General features: G+C 47.5%; 1 protein-coding gene across 1 annotated transcript in view; it reads right to left on the bottom strand.

Annotated features, from left to right (window-relative positions):
• Nucleotides 1-23,496, bottom strand: part of Aco2 (aconitase 2) — a 43,116-nt gene that overhangs the window by 10,637 nt on the left and 8,983 nt on the right. The window contains 5 exon segments of the mRNA NM_024398.2: nucleotides 467-617; nucleotides 836-994; nucleotides 5,305-5,397; nucleotides 9,504-9,762; nucleotides 15,630-15,766. Coding sequence (NP_077374.2) covers nucleotides 467-617; nucleotides 836-994; nucleotides 5,305-5,397; nucleotides 9,504-9,762; nucleotides 15,630-15,766 — 799 coding nt within the window.

Here is a 23,496-nt window from a genome sequence, read left to right as displayed (position 1 = left end):
AATTTAGGTCTCGGTCTGTCTGCCTGAAATTCTGCCCTGTTTCAGTCACACCAGGGTACTATGTAAATAATTTTTGGAATTTGAACAATAAGAATGAAATAAATTGGGTACAGAATATATATATGCCTGCAGTACTAGCTACTTGGGAAGTACAGATATAAAGGCTGCTCAAACTCAGAAGGTTTTTGGTTTTTTTGAGACAGGGTTTCTTGGTGTAGCCCTGCTTGCCCTGGAACTCACTCTGTAGACCAGGCTGGCCTGAACTCAGATCTGCCTGCCTCTGCCTCCCTAGTGCTGGGATTTTACAATGGTTTTCAGTTGTTCCATTAGATCAGCAGGTTGTTTCTAGCCTGGCCTTCATGTCTGCCCACACTGTTTGGACAGCCTCAGGGAAGGCCACTTGATTCCTGTTTTGGGTCCATGAGCTGTCCCAGAGGTAGGGACACTGTGGGGCTCCCGTCCTCACCAGTGCAGGAGATGGAGTCGACACCAGGTCCATGGTATTCCACAATGGCACCTGTGCCACCTTTCACTGTGAGGATGCCGGCCACTTTCAGGATCACATCTTTGGGTGAGGTCCAACCAGAGAGGGTGCCCGTCAGCTTCACGCCAATCACCTGCAACAGTGGGCTAGACAAGTACAGGCACTACCCAGCACGACGTGCTCCAGGGAGGAGTCACGGATGGAGCGGACATTCCCTTGTATTCTTCTTCAGCCCTATTCCTCACAGAAAGAATCTAGCCTGGTTCATCCATCCCGGACCCACAGTTCCTTATGTACTCCCACCAGCCTCCCTTCCAGCTGGGCTAGAGCAAGTTTTTCCCTTCCCCTCACCTTGGGACACTTCAGCTCCCAGGGGATCCCAGCCATGACATCCACAGCATCAGCACCCCCTACTCCAATGCAGATACCTCCCAGGCCACCCCCATTGGGGGTGTGGGAGTCAGTGCCAATCAGAAGAACTCCAGGGTATGCATAGTTTTCTAGAATGATCTGAAAAATAACCAAAGATCTTAAGCATAGAAGTCTTCAGAACAGAATTGAAGTTGGAACCACAAAAGGATGTACAGGACCCCACTAACACCAGCCCACCCAGCCATGCCCAGGTGTTCTTCAAGGATGGGGTAGGGCAGCCTCATTTAGGCTACACCTGTGTGTTCAGGTGGTCCGATTCATGAACAGCTTTAATAGTTTCTACGGTGTGACTTGGTTTGTAACTGCCTCCCCGTGCCTCAGTCTCCCAATCTATAGTAATAAAGTACTCAGGTCATCTTAACCTCAGGATGTGGTAAGAACTGGACAAACTGGAATGTAGGAATGTGTCCTGTGAAGGGCCTGGAAAGAGCTCCTGACAGATTCTCAGCCCTATGATATGAACAGCCAGGGTGGGTGGGTGGTCCTTCTCCCAGGCTTCTCATCAGGACAGACAGTTCTGTCAGGAACTGGTTTTAGTCCCCACAGGGTATTTAAGTAAGCACTGAGATGCCAGGAGCTCTCCAGTACCTAAGAAGTGCACAGCCTGCCTCCCAGGCCTTCATACCCTGGAGTCATCACTCAGCCTGTTTGGCAGGGCTCCTCTACAAAGGCCCCTCCTAGCTGTGAAGGCCTGGGTATGAGTGCTCTCTAGAACACCAGGTAAGAAAGCAGGGGCAGTAACCCACATCAGTTCTACCCACGGTTCAGCTCCCTCCAAGGTGCTAGATTCTTGGGAAGGTCCTTCTGGGCTAAGTGTCCAGCCCACTTTGTGCCTGAGTTTTTAGCCCCTACCCCCACCCACTAGTTTTTGTGAGGCCTTGAGCAAGACACTTAACCTCTTGAGGCTTCAGCTTCGTCTTCTATACTAACAGCTGCCATATCACTAGGCCTCCGTGATGACTAAATGACATCATGTCATCCAGCTGGGAGAGGCAATATTTTATTATTTTGCAAGAAGATCCTTCACCTGGGGGTTCTGCTCATCTGCCTGGTGAAATTAGCCCACTCCTGGACACTAGGAAGAACAAGGGTGAGGAGAGCTGTGAGAGGCTCTACAAACTATCAGCACCGGATGTGGGCAGGGTCTCTACACTGTCACAGAAACCTGTCTCCACAGGAAGTGAGGCACCTGTCTACCCATGGACTTGGCATATCATGACGGGCCTTCACCACCTGGAGACGGAGAAGGCTGGAAGGGCTGACACCTTCCTCAAGGTGGCATCTAGATAGACAGGGCTAGCCACCACCACTATTCATCTCCCTCCCTTTCATTTGCCTCAGCGAAGATGTGGGAGTATCGATCCCCACAGACCCACAGGGTGAGAACTAACTCATGAAGGTGAGTTACACAGACTTCATGGTGGTCAGCATGGTGTAGCCACACATGTTGTTACCATCCAGGAGGAGAGGTTAATGTAGACCTAGGATTATAGTACTCTCAACCTCGTGTAAATTGTCTAGTGTTGGTGGTGTCTAGCATCACAATGAAACAGCTGTGACAATGACCTCACCAATCTATGAATGCTGCTAGGTAAATGGGTTAAGGGTTGAGAAGTATATTTTGTCTGTTTGTTATGAGACAAGGTCCTGAATTTGGGAACCTCCTCCTTCAGCTCCTAAGTGCTAAAATTATAGGCATGCACCAACACACCCAGCAGAAAAGTTTATTTTAGGTTGGACTAACATTTATAACATCACATTAGAAATTCAACCATCTATATACATAACACATACAAACACTGAGGCCCAATTCTGTAGTCACCTGGCCCTATCTTCAGTGACACAATCCCTGTGCCTACCTGGCTCATGACATAGTGGAAAAGCACTGAGCATATTCTGGGAACAAAATTCAAAATGGCCCACAGCAGCTCACCTGGGGCCTGAGCACAGGGTGTGGGAGACCGAGAGATTAAACAGGGAGAATAGAAAGCTATGCTGTAGGGCTGGAGAGATGGCTCAGCGGTTAAGAGCGCCCGACTGCTCTTCCAGAGGTCATGAGTTCAATTCCCAGCAACCACATGGTGGCTCACAACCATCTGTAAAGAGATCTGATGCCCTCTTCTGGTGTGTCTGAAGACAGCTACAGTGTACTTCTATATAATAAATAAATAAATCTTAAAAAAAAAAAAAAAAAAAAAAAAAGCTACGCTGTAGAGGAGCAGGGTCTGCCAGATCAACAGGGACAAGGAATGGGGTTCCCCGGAAAGAAAGATGCTGACAGTTGACACCGAGGGACAGAAAGGTAAAGCCACATGAGACTCACGTGGTGTGGTGGTTTGAATAATAACAGGCCCCATAGGCCCACAGGCTGGAACGCTAGTCACCAGTAAGAGGCACTATTTGAAAAGATGAAAGGGACCAGGAGGTGTGGTCTTGTTGGAGGAAGTGTGTCACTGGGATGGGTGGGCTTTGAGGTTTCAAAAACCCATGCCAAGCCCAGAGTCTTGATCTCTGTCTAGGGACCAGAATGTAGATCTTAGCTACTGCTCCAGCATCCGCCTACGTGCTACCCTGCTTCCTGCCATGATGACAATGGACTAAACCTCTGAAGCCATGAGCCAGCCCCAATCAACAGTTCTAACAGTTGCCTTGGTCATGGTGTCTCTTCACAACAATAGCACAGCAACTGAAACACATGGTTCCTGGAATTGTTTTTAAGAGTCATGCTGAATGCTTAATCGGTGGCAAAGGGCAGGTACGCTCAGCCACCACTCACAGCTCCACACTTTGGCTTAAGAGCTGCTGAAGAGGCCTAGGCCTGTGACCTAAACGGAATGGGGGATACCTGGATTGGGGTGCCCTCCATATCAAAGGCTAATAACCAAGGGTAGGTCCATCTGTCTTTATGCCCCACTGCAGACACACACTCTGGTCCTGACAGACTGTGTGACATGCAACCCTGGCAGACCTGTCCTAAAGGGCAATGCAGTAATCCATTCTTAGCTCTGGTCTCAGAGATGGGCACAGCCAGGGGCCTAATCACAGTCAGCCTGACTCAGCTCCTCTATTAGGAAGCAGGTATCAAGGCCTGGGGTGGATGTAGGGAGAAGTCACCTTGGAATCGCAGAAGAGATCCCACACATACAGGATGGATGGCTAATAGACATGGACCAGGCTGGTTCTCAACAACTCCCTTTATGGACAGAAAGCAGTACCTCCCTCAAATACACACAGGCAACAATTTTGTTTTTTTGTTTTTTGAGTCAAGGCCTTAACCTGTAGTCCACTCTGGCCTTAAACTCACAAAGATCTACCAGCCCCTGCCCCCTCCAATATTGGGATGAAAGGTGTGTGCCATCCTGCCTGGCTGACTTTTATTTTTCTGAGAAAGGGTTTCACATTGTGGGTCAGGCTCTTTAGAATTCAGCTTTGTAGCCCAGGATGCCCTCAAGCTCACAACAACCTCTTGCTACAGCCTCGTGAATGCTGGGTTTACAGTGTGCCGACCACACATGGCTTTATGAACCAAATTATCTCCTGAATTAAACACCATTTGCGTTGGACTTTCAGTACCTCCATCCTGCAGAGTTCCACTGGAAAACAACTAAGCAGTGCTCCCTGTTGCTACAGGTGGCAGAACATCATGGCGGAGAGAACACCACGGTGGAGCAGGGCACTCCCTCAGGCCCACATCCCTAGTGCACAACTCTCCAGGAGGCTCTCACTGGGTGAGGGCATTAAGCTCTGCCTTACTTTCCTCATTTCCAAAGTATGTTATACTAAAACCTCTTACTTCACAAGGTCATGGTAAGTACTAGTGAGTCAATATCTTGATAATCTTTATATGTATCATGGGAAACAGCTCAACTGGCACAGTGCTTGCTGTGCATTCAATACCCCAGCATCACAAAAAATTATAATTGTTTTTTATTTTAAAAATACTTTTAGATTTACTTATGTATATGAACATTCTGTTCCCATGTGTGTCTGCACACCTCATGAATACCTGGTGCCTGTGGAAGTCACAATAGGGCTTTGCATCCCTTAGATCAGCTACCTGCACAACTGGGCTTAACACTTAGACAAATGATACACACAAGAACATGTTAATGTATGTAGCTCAGCAGTACACCCAATATTCCCCAATGCCATATAAAGGACTACAAGTATGAATCCAACTTCTATCCCTTCCTCCAAGCATGTTCTCAAGCATTGTAAACTGCCATTGTATACCTCTAACCCCAGTACCCAGGATAACATGGCCACCAGCACTCTTGCTCAGCTCTCCCAAGCCTCAAGTCACCAGCAGGTCTGGAACATGCTGTCCCATTACCAGAGTGCAATCTGTGCTTGGGACCCTTATAAAGGCAAGCTTAGCTGTGCATTACCTGGTGAATGATTCCAGATCCAGGCCTCCAGAAGCCCACACCATACTTGGCACCGGCAGTTGCCAGGAAATTATATACTTCCTGGTTTATGTCCTATTAAAACAAATCAATAACCAGAGCATTAGTTTGATCTGGGATGACGTTACACTCTGCACTCCCTCTCCCAAGGCAATGACATGCTGTACTGTGAAGACATGTCTTCTCTTACAGGGCTTCTAAAAATAATTCCAGTGGGCTTGGCCACTGGCCTGCGGTTTCAGCTGGCGGGCCCAGGGAGAAAGACAGGGGAGTAAACTGCTCCACTTCTATGACACCTGGCCAGAAAGGTAATTTGGGAACAAGTTTCTGCCTTGCTCTGTGCCTCAGTTTCCTTGTAGAAGTAATATGGCAGGATAACTGCCAATGGCTTGTGGGGCACTCAAGTCTCTAGTGGGGGCCAATAACAAAGGGATATGCCATGTCTACAAAGGTACACAGGGTGACCAGGACTATCAAAGGGAAACAAGGGGACTAAGAGGACATCTTAGTTTAGTTTCTTCACTGTCTAGACTGTCAGCTAACACTTATTGACTGCAAATAATAGTGTGGTAAACAGACCCATAACCTACAACCCCCTTAGGAAGTGGGGACAAGACTGCTGTCAAATCGACTTTAGAGATGGAAAACCAGAGGCTCCAGTGAGGCCTGTCCATCTACAGACCAGGAGAATCCTGACAGAATCCAAGCTGTTGCCTCTGCAAAGGGTGTCAGATTCCACCCGTGAGCACCTGTGAGCACACAGTAGGTGCGCAGTTACTGGGTAAGGTGGTTTTACAGGGCCTACCTGGCTGCACCACTGATCTGAGAAGGACGGGATCTAATATTCCCATTCAGCCTGCATTTGAAGAGCAACTTTATATAATGAAACACGACCATGGACACATGAGACAGACCAGTGACAAGGGGAGCAGCAAGCACCATGGTGGACTCTAGTGTTGAAAAGGAGGTCCACACTTGATAAAAAACCTGAAACCAATTTCATTTAAACTCCAATCAGCCAGTTCATCCATCCGAGTTCATCCATCTGAGAGTCCACTTAGTTCTCTAGGTGAAAGAATGACAGGCAAGCTGTGTGACCAGAGAGACCCCTTCCTTATTAATAATTAACATATTGGCCTTGTCTTTTACAAATCAGTTACTTGTGAAACTGGGACACAGGGCAGTAGGGTGGGTGCATTTGTATGTTTGTGAGAGGGTGGGTATTCCACAAATGACACTGAAACAGTCTGGAACTTTCTCTGGCTCTGTGATTCTAGACAGATCACTACTTGTCTGTGGGCTAGAGATTATAAACACATGCGGAACTGACAATATCAATCCCTTTCTAAATCTTCATGTCTCTGATATTCAGGTTGAAAGTAAGCCATGGCAGTAGTAAGAATTAAGAACTTTAAGAGACTTTGCCCTCAGGAATGCAAGTTAACACTGTGACTGTGGAGTGGCTTCATAAAAAGGAGTTAAGGCCTGCCTGGTATTCCTGACTCACCCACATTTGCTTGCCCTCCCACCTATGACAGCACAAAGGTTCCTGCCAGAACCATCCTTCAGAATAGAGACAAAATGAACTTCTAGAATATATAATTTCGGGGTTGGGGATTTGGCTCAGTGGTAGAGTGCTTGCCTAGAATATATAATTTCCCTCATCTCTAATGTCCTGTTAGGGCAGCAGAAAACTAAGACTAAGGCAGGGTCTACCCATGACTCTAGGATGGCCTTTGCCTGCCTGTCTTGTCTTCTGTTTTCCCACAGGACTCAAGTTTGCAGACCCCTTTTCATTGTATAAGTTTAGTTTCTTCCTGTCTTTGGGCCATTTTATACTCAACACTCATTCATTGTGTTTGTTTGTTTGTTTAGAGGGAGGGTAGGTGAGAAGGGGCCGTCCGTCTGTCCATCTATCTATCTATCCATCCACCCATCCATCCATCCAACCAGGGTGAGACAGGGTCAAGGGGTCATAAGGTCCATGCTGGTCTCAAACTGACTGTCAAGCAGGGAAGGATTTTGAACTCTTGATCCGCACCTCTCAGGTACTAGAATTACAGCCATGTTCCACCACCAAGGCCTTTGCCAATCGGTCTGGAATTCCTTCCTCCTGTTATCTGTTTAGGTGTCAACTTACAGCCCATCCTCAAGGGCTCCCAGCCTGTCCCCTCCCTGTTCCCAAATCTCAATCAAACCCCTGTTCTTATAATTTACAGAGCTGGGCTAGAGAGATAGCTCAGTGGTTAAGAGCACCAACTGCTCTTCCAGAGGCCCTGAGTTCAATTCCCACAACCACATGGTGGCTCACAACCATCTGTATCGGGATCCGATGCCCTCTTCTGGTGTGTCTGAAGACAATGTATTTACGAAAAACAAACAAATAGATCTTTAAAAAAGAATAATTTACAGATCCTGCACATCCTCTCCCCTTGCCATGACGATCCTCCCTATAGAACTCTTGTGAGAAGACCACGCCCACCTAGTTCCCACTTGACAGTTCCTTTTACAGCACTTAACACATGATGAACAGTCAGTAAACATTTGTTGAATACACGAAGCGATGAGATCTACAATCTGTGGTTTATGAATCACATCTGTAGCACACATGGTAGTCCTGCTGGGGAAGTTTTCCCAAGGTCCCTGGTCTGTGCAGCTTCTGATCCAGCAAAGACATGTAACATGATCACCCCTTCACAGCTATGGAAGTTGCAAGTCTGTAGAAAGGGCTCGATTTCAGCTGAGTGGAAAGCTCCACTGTCCCCCTAGGACACCATGGGTGGGTAAGGGTGGAGAAAGGCCAGGATAGGAAGACTGGCTGCTCTCAGAGCTTCCCAAGGGTCTGAGAGGCTCTGTGAGCCAGGCTGACCAAGATACTTCAAGCACTTTCAATCACATGCTCTGCTCTGGGCCAGCTGGGCCTCAGGACTGCCAGCATTCACTTCTCACCAATGCCCCACAAAGAAAACCACTCCCATTGCCAGGGTCGGGAGCAGCAAGACTCAGGGTTGGGAGGGAGAAGCCAGATCTGAGAGTAGCACATAGAAAGGTATCATAAGCTTGGATGCTTAGGAAAAGGAGCACAAACCAGATTTCATGGTAAATGGGAATCCAGTGCTGAGTGGCAGTTTCAGAGGCACAAAGCCTGGAAGAGGGCTATCAGCATACAGCTCTACAGTGGGAACAAGACAGGGCCTACAACTCCTGTAGCCGTGACATGGGGAGCTCCACCCTTTCCCGCATCAAATCCCCATAGGCAGAAGAAAGCAGGAGAGAACGTATGTGACACAGACAGAGATCTATGAAGGTGGGCTGTCAGGACAGAAAGGACTCCGACTCCAGAACCAGCAGCGTGGACCAGCACACCTGGGTCCGCAGCGCTTTCCATTTTGTTTCCTTTGTGTTGGCTCTGGAAATAGGGTTCTCTGTGTAGCCCCGGCTGTCCTAGAACTCACTATGTACAACAGGCTGGGCTTGAATAGAGACCCTCCCGCCTCTACCTCCCAAGTGCTGGGATTAAAGGTGTGTACCAGCATTGTCAAACTGACTTCTTTATTATCATAAAAGTGTGAGTGTGTGCATGTGTGTGTGTGTGTGTGTGTGTGTGCGCGCGTGTGTGCGCGTGTGTGCGCGCGCGCGTGAGTGTGTGAGTGTGTATGAGTGTGAGTGTGTTTGTGTGTGTGAGTGTGTGAGTGTGAGTGTGTAAGTGTGTACGTGTATGTTCTTGAATGTAGGTTCCGCCAGAGGCCGAGGTATCAGATATCCTTGGAGCTAGGGTTACAGGTGGTTGTGAGCTGTCTGATGTGGGTTCTAGGAACCAACTCAGACTCTGAAGAACATCACCCCAACCCAGCCCAGCCCAGCAGCATTTTCTAACAGAAGAGAATGTTTTCTGGGCTAACACTAGGGACAAACGGTTAATTTTCTAACATCTTCACATCAGATTTCACTTCTCATATTAGGAAGAATTAAAAGCAAGCCTTAAAAACGCGTGAGCCCTCAGGGTTGGGGAACGGCTCAGAGGTAGAGCGCCTGCCTGTCACACATGAGGTCATCCTCAGGCCATCGGGGGCCGTGGGAAGATGACAAGCAGAGCGGCATCAGTGCCTTGGCATTTTGCAACATGGGCTTTTTCTCCCTTCCCCACCTCACACCCAGCCACCAGCCCTCCTGGGGCTCACCTTGGCCCGGCGTAGGTCTTTCTCACCCCCAAGCTGGGCCTCAATCAGATGATCACAGTGGATGGTTGATGGCACAGCCACCTTGGGCAGCCCACTGCTAATAAACTGTAGCATAGCCATCTGGGCTGTTGCATCCTGCATGGCCACCCGGTCGGGCCGTAAACGCAGGTATGTCTTTCCCCGCTCGATCTCCTGGTTGGCTGGGTCATCCAGGTGTCCATACACAATCTTCTCCGAGAGAGTAAGAGGCCGGTTCAACCTGTGGGCAGAAAGAAGGCAGTAGCTTTGTGCTCACCCAGCACAGCCTCTCCTCATGTGTGTGGCAGTGAGCAGGCACAGAGCATCTGCATGAAGGCCCACTGGGGCGGGACCAAGCCAGTGCTGTTCTGCACAGGGTCTCCAGGACACAGGAAGTACCTGGCGTTTATGATTATTTGAAGAACAAGTGAACATCAGCATCAGGGGAGGCGGACTCAGGGATCAGGATTTTCAAATTATCCTGAGCTATGCAGCAAGCTCAAGACTAGCTTGGGTTACGTAAAGCCCTGCTTTAAAAAAAAAAAATCAGGGGGTTGGGGATTTAGCTCAGTGGTAGAGCGCTTGCCTAGCATGCGCAAGGCCCAGGGTTCAGTCCCCAGCTCCGGAAAAAAAAAAAAAAATCAAAACAACACAAAACAGTCAACATAAACAAACATACAAAATAAGAGGCCTAGTGTTTTCAAAGAGTATTTGCTTTTGTACTACACTAGTGTATTATCTAGCAGGTGCCTATCCACATCCACAATCTCATCAGACGTCAATTATGTTCTTGGTATCTAATAAAGCCATCCAAAGGACACAGGCTCGGCAGACAGATATTAACAGCTCAACTCACAGCCTAAGCCTGAGTCTTGGATCCCTCCACTCAGCTTGTTTCAGCACTAGGCACGAATGTCCACTGCACACCAGGGATGCCCGCTTCTCTACTGCTTGAGAGGCTTCCCTGCCAGTCTCATGTGCATCTAACAGGGAAGTGTGGCTGCCAGCCTCCAGCTCCACTGCACACTTAGGCTGCTTTCCTAGATCCCAATTTCCTTGGAGGCCCATGGCTCCTTTCTACAGAAAGATAAATAAGGGAATGGAGCCAATCCCTCAAACAGGTACAGACTCTGCCAGGACTCAAGTACTCCCTGCTCACCAGCATGCCACCCACTAGACCAAAGTCAACTCACTGCCTACTCACACAACCCAGCAGCCACCTCCCCAACCTTCCTCCCACCATTCCAGAAACTTTAGATGAACTTGAGACTGCCTAGGAAGCACCAGAGTTCACCTCAGTCAAAGGTCGTGCTCTGTCATTCCAGGACAGAATTAGAAGCTCAGAGTTTCTATCTGACTCTGTCGCTAAGCACCAAAGCACCAAATTAACAAACTGGCTTCCTCTAGAGCCCCTTAAAGCACAGTACCAGAGACAAAAGCTTATACTAACAGCACTTCCTTGGTTTTAAGACTTGGCTTCTAACTCATGGCTGTCTTTCTGTCTCAGGCTCCTGAGTTCTGGGAGCAAAGGCATGTGCTACTGCTGCCTGGCTCTCTGTTTTCAAGACAGAGAACGCTCTCCACAACTTAGTCTAGCCTCCAACTCATGATCCTCACATCTCAGTCTTCTGCCTCAGCGTTCTCAATGCTGGCATTGAAGCATATACTACTATACCTGGCCATTTGTGTGTGTGACTGTGTCGTTTTTTAATTTAAAGATTATTTATTATTTTATATGCATGGGTGTCTGTGTGTATGTGTGCATCGTGTGTGCATGCAAAACCTAAAGAGGCCAGAAGAGGGTGTGATATTGTATCTTCTTGAATTGAAGTTACAAGTGACTGTGAGTTGCTATGTGGGTTCTGGGAACCAAACTTGGGATCTCTAGAAGGGCAATAAGTACTTAACTCTCTCCAGCCCCTTTGCTCTGTTCTTTTTTTTTGGGAGGGGGGGAAGGAGGAAGGAGTTTACTTTATATCCCAGGTTGGCCTCAAGCTCTAAGGACCAAGTATCTCAACTTCTTGAGTATTAGAATTACAGGTACACTAGAATTTGCAGACACCTGTCACCAAGCTTGGCATAGTTCTCGTTTTCAAACAGCTTTATTACAGTAGGACACAGTAGCTCTGTACTCTCAGCATTCAGGAGGCTAAGGTGACAGAACTGCCAGAAGTATAAGCTGAGCCTGAACAGTAGGGCTGGTCAGGGCTACAGAGCAAGACTCCACCCTCCTCAAACAAACAAAGACATCCTGAGAGACAGCTTTTCTGAGGTGTAATTAGACTGAAAAGCTGTATACAGGGTCTATGTTTTGGGGCTGGGAAGTAAGTGGCTCAGATGCAGAACGGCAGCTGCTAGGACCTTAATTTGGTTCTCACCACCACACACAAACATACTAGAACTGTCTGCTCACTCCTTAAGTCCTTCTCTGCCTCTGGTAATAACCCCCAGCCCATTCCCAGTCCACCATGATCCCCATTCTGTTACTGAAGGTCAGTGTTATGTTATTAAAGTCCTAAATTCTGGGATTTTTAAAAAGATGTATTGTTTATATGTGTGTGCAAACAGGTATCTGCAGAGGCCAAAGGACTGCAGATGCCCTGGAATCAGAGTCACAGTAGGTGATGCCAGGAACTGAACTTGGGTGCCTCTAGAAGAGAACACTAAACCATCTCTCCAGTCCCTACTCTTAGGATTTCCTAAGCACTTCATGCATGTAACTCATTTACACTCACAGTGCAGATGAGGGAACTGAGGTACTGGGAGGGAAAGCGAGTTCTCCCAGGTCAAAGCTGTAGTACAAAACTAGACGCAAGGAGCCAGCAGAGTGTGCTGCCAGTGCTCTCACGCTGACACTGCTGGAAACAACACTGCTGTTGCCAGCATGACTCAGCAGGAAGCATGGGCCCTCCTTCTCCTCTACCTGCCTGGGCCCCATCTCCTAACCTCAGTCCCCTAAGCCCTTGAACTGAGAGCCCTGTTCAGCACAACAGCTCAACTGGCAGTTTTAAGAATCTCTAGGTCTACTTCATGAGAGCCGCCAGTAAAACAGCAAGGCTTGGCCCTTTGCAGCAGCATATCCCAGGCAAGTGGGTGGCAATGACTCACTGTATAGAATACAGCCTCCCTTTCTGGGCTCAAGAGAGCGGAAAAATAGCACTAAGACCTTGAAAGCAAATGCCTGAAATACTATTTAACAAAACAAAAACCAGCCTGACACTGGGTTGGTGAGACGCTCAGCAAGTAAAGGCACCTCCTTCACACAGTGAGCTCAGTGGGAGCCGAGATGAACCCACACTAGCAGTATAATCCAAGATGTACACCTGGCAGTGCGCAAACCTGGGGCAGCTTATCACCACTTCCTCTGACTGAGGGCGACTTGGCTTCTCTAGGTTTATCTGTCCCTTTGTTCTTTGGGTGTTGTTCTGGTGCATTCTGTTGCTGGAAACAGTCTGACCCTACTGTCAAAGGCACAGGAGGAGGAAGGGGTCCCCTGGCAACGCTCTGCCTTCTTTAACGCTCTTAGACTAGCTTGAGCTTCCTTAGTTTTTGTGGATGCAGTCACAACCATTGTGAGCTCATGTTTGGTCAAGACACATGACATGCATGTTTGAAATTCTCAAAAAGAAAAATCCTTCAGAATAAACTTCCAGAAGAGCCTCGTCTCCACTGTTTCTGTCATGGTTTTCAACCCTGGCACTACCTACACTTGGGCCAGGTGACTCTGCTGTAAGGCTATCCTGTGCACGGTGGGTTTAGTGGTGTCGTCGGTCTCTACCCACTATGCAGGTAGTGATAACAACCCTCTCATTCTGTAAAGATAACCAAAAATGTCTACACATTGGTAAGCATCTCTTAAGCGCAAAATCAAACTCTTTGAGGACAGACAATTGGTTGGTTCACGGCAACAACAAGAACAGAGCAGCCTTTTCCAGTTACCTGAACCACACAGATAGTTATCAGAATTCTCTGATTAACACAGAGTTGAAAAAAATGTGTGTGTGTGGGGGAAGCGGTGCATGCTAGAGAGACAGCTCAGTGGTTAAGAGCACTGGCTGCTCTTCCAGAGGTCCTGAGTTCAAATCCCAGCAACCACATGGTGGCTCACAGCCATCTGTAATGGGATCTGATGCCCTCTTCTGATGTGTCTGAAGACAGCTACAGTGTACTTACATATAAATAAATCTTTAAAAAATAAGAAAAAAGCTCTTCCAGAGGTCCTGAGTTCAATTCCCAGCAACCACACGGTGGCTTACAACCATCTGTCATAGGATCCGATCCCCTCTGCCGGTGTGTCTGAGGACAGCTACAATGGACTCATATACATGAAACGAAAATAAGAAAAAAGAATGGAAGTTTTTGTTCTAATTTATTGACAAAGTTAAAATCTAAATATTGTTTCCATTGCTTCAGCGACTGCTTTTAGTAAAAACTAAATGACAAGCTAGTCAGGTGGTGCTCACCTGCAATCCCAGTACTTGGAAGGCAGAGACAGGCAGATCTCTGCATTTAAGGACAGCCTCATCTATGGAGCAAGCTCCAGGACAACCAGGGTTACAGAGAGAAACCCTATCTTAAAAGCACAAACAAACCCTAAGTTAGGTAGAAAGTAACACGCTCTAGTCAGGTCACTAGCAGCTCACTTCTGTGCCAGCTGTCCTTCCAAGCTGATGAACAGCAGAGGTGCAAGTCTCAGGATGAAAGGACAATCCATTACCTTCCCGCCTAGCAGTGGTAGGGACTCAAGAATAAATTCAGTGTTTTCTGGAGGAAGGATTTGCACAGGCCCTGTGTTGGCAGGGACAGCAGTTCTGCATGCAGACTGCATTTTAGAAAGAGCTGGAAGGCTGGTCAGTGCTGCCCACATTTGATGTCATCAATCCCTAGAGGACCGTGTTTTCTCTTCCTCCCTCCCTTCCTTTTCTTTTTGAAACAGGGTTTCTCTGTGTAGCCCTGGCTGTCCTGGGACTCATTCTGTAGGCCAGACTGATCTAAAACTCAGAGATCTGCCTGCCTCTGCCACCCTAGGGCTGGGCATGTACCACTACCACCTGGCACCAGAGGTTCCTACTAAATACAAGGTTCTCACTCAGTTAAACTGGAGCGGGGGCTGAGAGTCTTGGTCTGAAGAGACTCCCCGGTGATGCCAAAAACAACACTGTTTAAAGCAAGGTCAGGCTCCCCTGAAGCAGAACTGCTGAGGGTAGGGGAGTAGGGGCTGGCTGATGTAAAAGCCTCCCAGGTGACTAGGGCATGCTGTCTGGATGAACCTGACGAGACTAGAAGCTGGCTAGGGACTGGCTCAATTGGTAAAGTGCTTGCCTACTATGCACAAAGACCTGAGTTTAAGGTCCAGGATCACATATGATGGCACATGCCTGTAATCCTAGCACTTGGTAGGTATAAGCAGAAGGATCAGAAATTCTCATCTCCTTGGCTACACAGTGAGTTCAAAGCCAACCAAGTATACATGAAACCCAACTGTCAAGATGGCTCCGTGGGTAAAGGCACTTGCCACCAAGTCTCACAACCTTAGTTCCATCCCTGGGAGCCGCATGATAGAACAAGAGAATAATGACTGCCCCAAGTTGTCCTCTAACCTCGCTACATGTGTGCGGTCACACACAAGTGCATGCCTACACACCTACACACACACCTACACACACACCTACACACACACCTACACACACACACACACACACACACACACACACACACACACACACATACAGGTGCGCGCACACACTAAATAAAACGTAATTTTAAAAAATACTAGAACCAATGCTGGGGCCAATAGAATCAGAAAGAATAGGCTAAGTGTGGGCTTCACCAGTCACCAGACTTAGAACCTTAGAAGGCAGTTCTCTGGTCTGACGCTCCTGGTGCTCCTGCCTCTGCCTTTGCAGCACTGAGACTGCAGGCATGTGTCATTGTCCCTGCACTTTTCTTAATGTTACTCCTTGGATAAGGGACAGAGGCTCCAACACTAAGTTTTCCGTCTGCTGGGATTTTTGCTTCCTGAACACTAGATCCTGCCGCTGGCAGTCCCAGTGCTTCCTGAAGGGGAAGAAGCTCTCAGCTGTCACCCTGAGCTCCCCACAGCCTTACCGTTTACGGACAATGTTAATGTTCTTCTCTAGCAGGTCATATCGGATGTACTCACTGGGCTCAAAGTGGCTCATGGCCACCTTGGCCCGTTGGCACAGGGCAGAGGCCACATGGTACTGCCGCACACCCAGGGCCTTCTGCAAAACATAAGAAAACAGCACCATCACCGGGTTAGTTTCTCAAGTGTCTACATCTGAAAGACAGGCCAACAATAGTGAAAAAAAATCAGGTGTCCTGAGCTGTTCTGTGACCATAGCCTCGTGTCCCTTACCCGAAGATGGGTATCTTAGCAGCCACAGAAACATTTCCAAGAGGAAGAATGGGAGGGCTTCCCAGCAGTCACCAGGCTCAAAGGCAAGTTCTACCCCACAAGTTACAACAGCTGAAGGGAACGCATTATTGGCTAAGTCCTAGAGGAGTCTGTAGTGGGGATCTGATAAGCTCTGTGGAGCACTCAGGAGTGGAAGTTCAAGCAACTGTGACAATGCCCACATTACAGCTAGAACTCTGACCGCACAGTAAGAAAGGGTGGAGAGGGCTCCCTGACAATCTTACAGACTCCTGACAATCTTATGTGTCTCCTGGATGGAAGAATGAATGAGGAGAGCCTGTCCTAAGCTTGGTCATTATTACCTCATCCTTTCAAAAACCATGTGGGATGCTTCCTGACTTCTTCCTTTTTTTTTTTTCCTTTTTCTTTCCTTTTTTTCCGGAGCTGGGGACTGAACCCAGGGCCTTGCGCTTGCTAGGCAAGCGCTCTACCACTGAGCTAAATCCCCAACCCTGCTCCCTGACTTCTAATGCAAGGAGGTAAATTATGCTGTGCAACTTCTAATGTAGGCCACTGAATGAGTGACTTCTGTCAGGTTGACTCGGGCTTGTCACAATGTTGTTAAGACACAGAAGCATTTTGGGGAGAAGTCCATATAGAGAGGAACAGTACCAGCACTGCCTTGTAAACGAGCCACCTGGCAAAGCAATGTTTCTACTCCAACACAAGCCTTCAGAGAAATGCAAGCCCAGGGAACATTTGATAAATGTTTGCAGTGCTGAGGCCCTCATGCACGGAAGACAAGCACTCCACTGCTGGACTACAGCGCTCAGCTCATCCAGATACACCTGCTTAACTGAGGCTGGGCCAGAACCACCCAGACAAGATACCCCCAAATTCCTGGAGCCCAGAAACTGTGAGAGATAAATGTTGACTGTTGCTTTAAGGTTCTGATTTGAGGCCTGTCTGTTTGTTATGCCGCAACGAGTAAACAAGTTAGGATGGAGGATACACTAGTTAATTTTAAAACTCTAGATGATGGGGGTTGGGGATTTAGCTCAGTGGTAGAGCGCTTGCCTAGCAAACGCAAGGCCTGGGTTCGGTCCCCAGCTCCGAAAAAAAGAAAAAGAAAACAAAAACAAAAACAAAAACAAAAAAACCTCTAGATGATGAGTTGGAGGTATAGTGGTTAAGAGGACTGACTACTTTTCCAGAAGTCCTGAGTTCAAGTTCCAGCAACCACATGGTGGCTCACAAAATGAGATCTGATGCCCTCTACTGATGTTTCTGAAGATAATAAATCTTAAAAAAAAAAAAACAAACCAAAAAACTCTGGTTGACAACATTAACAGAGAAAGAGACCGAGAATAAATAAATTAATCTGTCTTAGGCATGGTTTCTACTCTAAAACACCATGACCAAACTTGGGGAGGAAAGGGTTTATTTCCAGGTAACAGCCCATCACTGAGGGAAGTCAGGGCAGAAACTCAGAAGCAAGCCATGGAGGAGTGCTGCTTACTGACTTGCCCATCCTGTTTTCTTTCTTTTTTTTTTTTTTTAAATATTTTATTTATTTATTATATATATGAGTACACTGTAGCTGTCTTCAGACACACCAGAAGAGGGCATCAGATCTCATTACAGATGGTTGTGAGCCACCATGTGGTTGCTGGGATTTGAACTCAGGACCCCGGGAAGAGCAGTCGGTGCCCTTAACCACTGAGCCATCTCTCCAGCCCCCATCCTGTTTTCTTATGGCGTTCAGGTGCACAGCCCACGTGCCGCACCGTCCACAGTGAGTGGGCTCTTCCCCATCAATCCCCAATCAAGAAAATGCCCACAGGCATACTCACAGGCCAATCTAGTGGGCATTTTCTCAGCTGAGGCTCCCTCTTCCAAGATAACTCTAGCTCGTGTCAAGATGACATAAGCTAGCCAGCCCAGAGCCCACAGGAAGGACAGTAGAAAGGCAGATGAAGGCTCTGTCTAGGTGTCCTTCCTATGGGATTCTCTGCAGAGGAGAAAACTGACACTGGTGACCTAGGTTCCTTCATAGTCTCCTGGGGACAATGAATCTCTCTGTCCCCACAGCAGAACTCAGTGCAGGTCCTCAATTGCCATCCTGTTCAGGTCACCCTGTGCTGAGAACAGACCACTTCATGAAGCAGCATCCACCCTCACTGACGAATGGCCTTCCCAATGCAGAGTTCAGATTTACTTTTCCTTCAGCTCAAAGTCCAGCAACCAGAGCCTTGCTGTCTGCCTCATTAGCTGATGTAAAAGTCCTGCTCCATGACACATCAAAGGACTTCCAGTGCACAGAAAAGGCAAGGTATTTCTGCTGCAACTACACCCAGCCTGAAACTGAGAGAACTCCAGGATAGGGCAGACTGGCTGGGATCTGAGTTTGGGTTAGGCACAACCACTGACCACGTAAGCAGTTTTAGATAACTGAAGCTGGGCACTCGTCTCTTCACAGAACCACTGTGAAACCAGGGCAGACTACATCAAGCTCTAAGTAGTTTGAGTACTTTTCTTTTCTTAGTGTGTTTATTTTTGATAGTCTCACTATGAAGCCCTGGCTGGCCTGAAGTTCACTGTGTAGATCAGGCTGATCTCTGCTTCCCACTGCTGAGATGACAGCATGTGCCACCAAGCTCAGCCTTAGTTTGGGTTCTTCTCACTCTTGTGCACTCATGGCCTGTCTACAGCCCTCTCTGTGTCCTGCACAAATCGAGAAGCTATACAGCTGTGGCTCAGCTGGCTTCTCCACCAACAGCTTAGTGCAGAAACAGCTGTCCAGACCCACCTGGTCCAATTGTCCAAATTCCGGAAGGCAACCCATATAGGCAGCTCAAGTTGGACTCTAGGTTTTCTAGAAGATAAAAGCCAGCATTCCTGAGGGATGAGGCAGTTCTCGTCTGCCAGGAGTCATTTCCCTTACCTCTGACACGGCTCCACTGATACACTTCTGCACCTATCAGCTTATCAAAGCCTCCAGGCTCCCTCCGTCCCACACACACCTATCTGTTACACATTTCACAGTCCCCACCCCAGTGTGCTGACCTTCCCCTCCCACAGCTACTCACCCTCCTTATAACCAGCTGTCCTCTACTGCTCCTGCACCTACTCATTTTCTCTGCGTTCCCTCCTCTCCCCATCTCCTGCTCCCTAACCCTGGCATGTCCACTCTGCTGGCCACATTCAGTCTACTTTTTTCTCTTTGCTCTGAACTCTTCCAGATGTTTCTGACTATTCTCTTGTTTTACAAACTTTAACCATATTGTGAAGCAGTCATATCTGTAGCTTCTTTACTGTGTCCACTCACATTAACCATTTTTGCAAATTGACTACCCTAAGCATTAATTACCTTAGAGACAAAAATAACAATTCTAGTGTCTAGCCTGGCAGCCAAACCATAAACTGTAATCCCAATCACAATGCCATCAGCGAGGAAGCAGTTCTGAAAATAGGCAACAGGCTTATGAAGTAACACTGAGCCCCACCGAGAGGGCTCAATGGACATAAGTAGTTGCTATGCAAATCTCAGGACCAAAGTTCAACCTCCAGAATTCATAGTAGAAGAACAGAACCAACTCCCCAAAGTTGTCTATTGTCTGACCTCCATCTGTGTCATATGTGTGCCAAATGGCAGATGTGTAGAGGTCAGAGGACAATTTGCAGGAGTCAGTTCTGTCCTTCCACCATGTGGGTCCTAAGGATTGAACTCAGGTTGTTAAGAATTTAATGGCAGGCTCTATTACCCAATGAATCAACTCACTGGTCCATGAAATTAAAAACAAAACAAAACTCAATCCCTAGCACTACATAAACTGGGCATAGTGGTACAATCCCAGCCCTTGGGAGCTAGAGACAGGAGAATTGGGAGTTTAAGGCCAGTCTGGGCTATATGAGACTCTCTCTAATAGTGATGATGATGATGATTAGAAAACAAATTCGCTGGGGACAGGACACACAACTCGATGGCAGTGTGTATCTAGCTATTCACAAGGCCCTGACCACATGTTCAGCACTAATATGTGAATTGTGAATTATTTAAACTTATTTATTTATTATATGAGTACTCTATCTGCATGTACACTTGCATGTCAGAAGAGGGCATCAGATTGCATTACAGATGGTTATGAGCCACCATGTGGCTGCTGGGAATTGAATTCAGGGCTTCTATAAGAGCAATTAGTGCTCTTAACTGCTGAGCCATCTCTCCAGCCCCATGAATTAATTTTTAAAATGAGTATAACTTCTGGGTAACAACAGAATATTTACTGAGTGTCTACCATCCACGAGACAAGCACTGGCTAAGCATTCTGCACACATTACATCCTCTAATCTTCAAAGCCACCTGTGAAGCAATAACTCCTGTGACCTATCTTGTCATAGAGGAAGGGTGATCAAGGCCATCTGAGCAGGTGGGGACCCAAACCCAGCCTAACCAATCTACTTGTTTATGACTGTCCTAGGCACGATACTCAGTCTGTAAGCCTCCCTTACAATGGGTTCAATGTTACAGTACTGAAGAGAAGCCATTCACATGATCAATCCTGAGTCACAGTCAAGCACGGCAGTACACATGCCTGTGATCCAAGCATTTTAGAAATGGAGACAAGAGAACAGAGTTCAAGGTCATCCTTAGGTACTTAGCCAGTTTGAGGACAGCCTTGGCTACCAAAGTCTGGGCTTCAAAATAAACGAATGAATGAATGAATGAATGAGCAAATTCCTTAATCCTGGTGTTGTTCTGCCTGCTCTGTTAGCGTTTTGGTGACTGACAGCCAGCACTATCCACAACACTTCTACTCAGTTGGATCTGTTCTAGGTGTGTGCTGTGCAACTGAACAATGGCACTTGTCTTGGTTTGTTGTTGTCTACATTTAATATCCATGTGTGGGAGACATCTGTCATGGCGTGTATGTGGAGGTCACAGAAGAGCATGCAGGAGTCAGCTCTTTCCTTCTACCCTGTGGGTTACAGTGACTGACTTGGGTGTCAGATGTCACAGTGGGTCCCTTTACCCAACTGTCTGTTGTCCCTTTACAATTAATTAAATTTTAAATATCACACAGGAGCCTAGAAAGTTGTTCTTTGTCTGTGCCTGCCCTCTGAAGCCAAGCTGTTCTCAGGATAATGGTTCCTAGACCCTGGGGACACCAGGATCCCCTGAGTATGTTTCAACTACACAATCCCATTCCCACTCAAGATGACTCAGTCTCCAGGGAGGGGCCCCAGCTATCAGAAGACAACTATCTGTCCTCTGTTCCTCCCATGGAAGCCATCAGGCTTTTCAATTACCTACTGACTGGCTCATCTCCAAGTCTGCTGGCATCCACAGCTCCACCCAACGGCCTTGGGGCAAGCACACAGCCAGTGAACACACTGTATGGCACTCAGACTTCCACACGCTGTCCTACTGTAACATTTTGACTGACATTTTCTTGACCCACTGATTGCTCCCTCCCTCCCCCCCTTCCTTTTTGGGGCAGGGTCTCGGGAGACTCGTATTAGACCAGGCTGTTCTCACACTCAGAGAAGATCCACCTGGCTCTGGTCCTGGGTGCAGGGACTAAGAATCATATAATAGCATTGACCACCCTTGTTGTTTTGGGTTTCTGCAGTTGTTTTTGAGACCGAGTCTCACTCACTGTGTAAACTCTTTTACTGAGCCATTTCACTGGCCTGATTTTCTTATTTTTAAGGCAGGAAGCAGCCCTATAGCCATGTAACTGTGTAGCCCAGACTGGCCTCAAATTCAAGATGATCTCCTTCTTTTCAAGTGCAGGAATGACAGGTGTGAGCAGCCAAGCTTGGCTTGTGTACCTGATTTTCTGAATCTGGATGAAAAGACCTTGATCCTAATTCGACATCTTCACTATCAGTTTCTGTCCTTTCCTAGTCCTTGTGACCTACAGATGTTCTTGTCATTACGACATGGTCCATGAACAGGTGAAGCACGGTGTCTCTACTCTGCTGTCAATCTAAAGCATGTTAATATGCCTTACCTCTTTATTTCATGCATGGCATTCCATTCACTTCATTCAGAAATTGGGCCTGACCATGGATTCCAAGCTTGTCTCAAGCTCACGATCCTGGCTCACCCTCCCCGAGCTAGAGTGTTTATGCTACCCAGCTCACTCATACATTTTAAACTCTCCACACAGTACTCTTTTTTTTCTTTTTTCTTTTTTTCGGAGCTGGGAACCGAACTCAGGGCCTTGCACTTCCTAGGCAAGCACTCTACCACTGAGCTAAATCCCCAACCCCCACACAGTACTCTTAAGCAGCAAGCAAGGTGCAAAAAACCCAGCAGAGATCTGTGAATGTCCAAAGTTTCGCTTGCAAGGTACTTTGGTGGTGACTGGTGAGGCAGCTTGGTAAGAACACTGTCATTTCTTTGGGACATTTGGCAGATCAAGTCAGGTTGTCCCTAACAACAAAACAAAAATCGGGCCTGAGTGGCAGTTCAGTGTGGTGGCTGTTACACTGGGTTGAACATGAGTACCCAAGAGTACAGATCAACCATGGCCTAACTACACATCTGCCCTCATGAGCCTGTGTGACTACGCATGCTTACTATGTGGCTGGCACACACTGAAAGGGCCAGGCTTCCAGACACAGCATGGCACTCTAGTGACTGTGGACCACACCTTATATAATTCTCAGTAAATATTATTTCACCTCTGCCCCCGGAACAAGAAAGGATGAGAGGACCCTGAAAAGTTCTGATTCTTCTCCTACTCACCTCCAGGCTCCACAGAAGCTGCTAGACTTTCTCCTCACTCACAGCTTTCTGTGATACAGACTTTCCTAGTGAGCTTCTTGTCTCTCACAGTCCATAAACTGCAGTGCAGCCATTAGTACCTTTTGCTTAGGTGTCACCCGTCCCTTACAGTGACAGGGAATAACTCAGAGGGATGGCACCTGTGGCTCATTCTCCTTCATCCTGCAAGTAACAAGCTGACTGAAGCGGTGACTCTGTCTTCAGTGCGCTAGTCAGTCTGTGACCCAGTCTAGTGTGAAGTGGACGTAAGGACAGGTTTCATGGCCTTTAGCAATGGTAAAGCCACAGAACCCTTAAACAAGACCATGAGGTCACAGTTGAATTTTAAAAATTCCTGTGGGTGGGCCCAGCGGTTAAGAGCACCGACTGCTCTTCCAGAGGTCCTGAGTTCAACTCCCAGCAACCACATGGTGGCTCACAACCATCTGTAATGAGATCTGATGCCCTCTTCTGGTGTGTCTGAAGACAGCGACAGTGTATAAATAAATAATTTTTTTTAAATTCTTGTGGTCACTGTACAGTTCAAAGATCTGGGAAATACAGAAGAGGCTGCTGGAAGCTTCTCACGTGACCTTTCCTGGGAACACATTGTATCTAACACTTGAACACCTATGTGCCAAGAAACCCAGCGAACACTAACAAGAAAGACAGCCCTACAGTGCTATGCTTTTGTTGGGTCAAAAACAGCAAAAGCCCACAGTGATCTTTGCAAAGGTCGTAAAGGAGACTCCTGCCAACAGTAAGGGAGGAGCTCTGCTTGGGATGCCTGGGTGAGAGAGTCACTGAGGAACGGGATGTGC

This window comes from Rattus norvegicus, chromosome 7 (assembly GCF_036323735.1).
Source record: "Rattus norvegicus strain BN/NHsdMcwi chromosome 7, GRCr8, whole genome shotgun sequence".
In the NCBI taxonomy this organism is placed as follows: Eukaryota; Metazoa; Chordata; class Mammalia; order Rodentia; family Muridae; genus Rattus; species Rattus norvegicus.
Note: the sequence above shows the minus strand (reverse complement) of the source record. Positions and strands in the feature narration are given on the sequence as shown.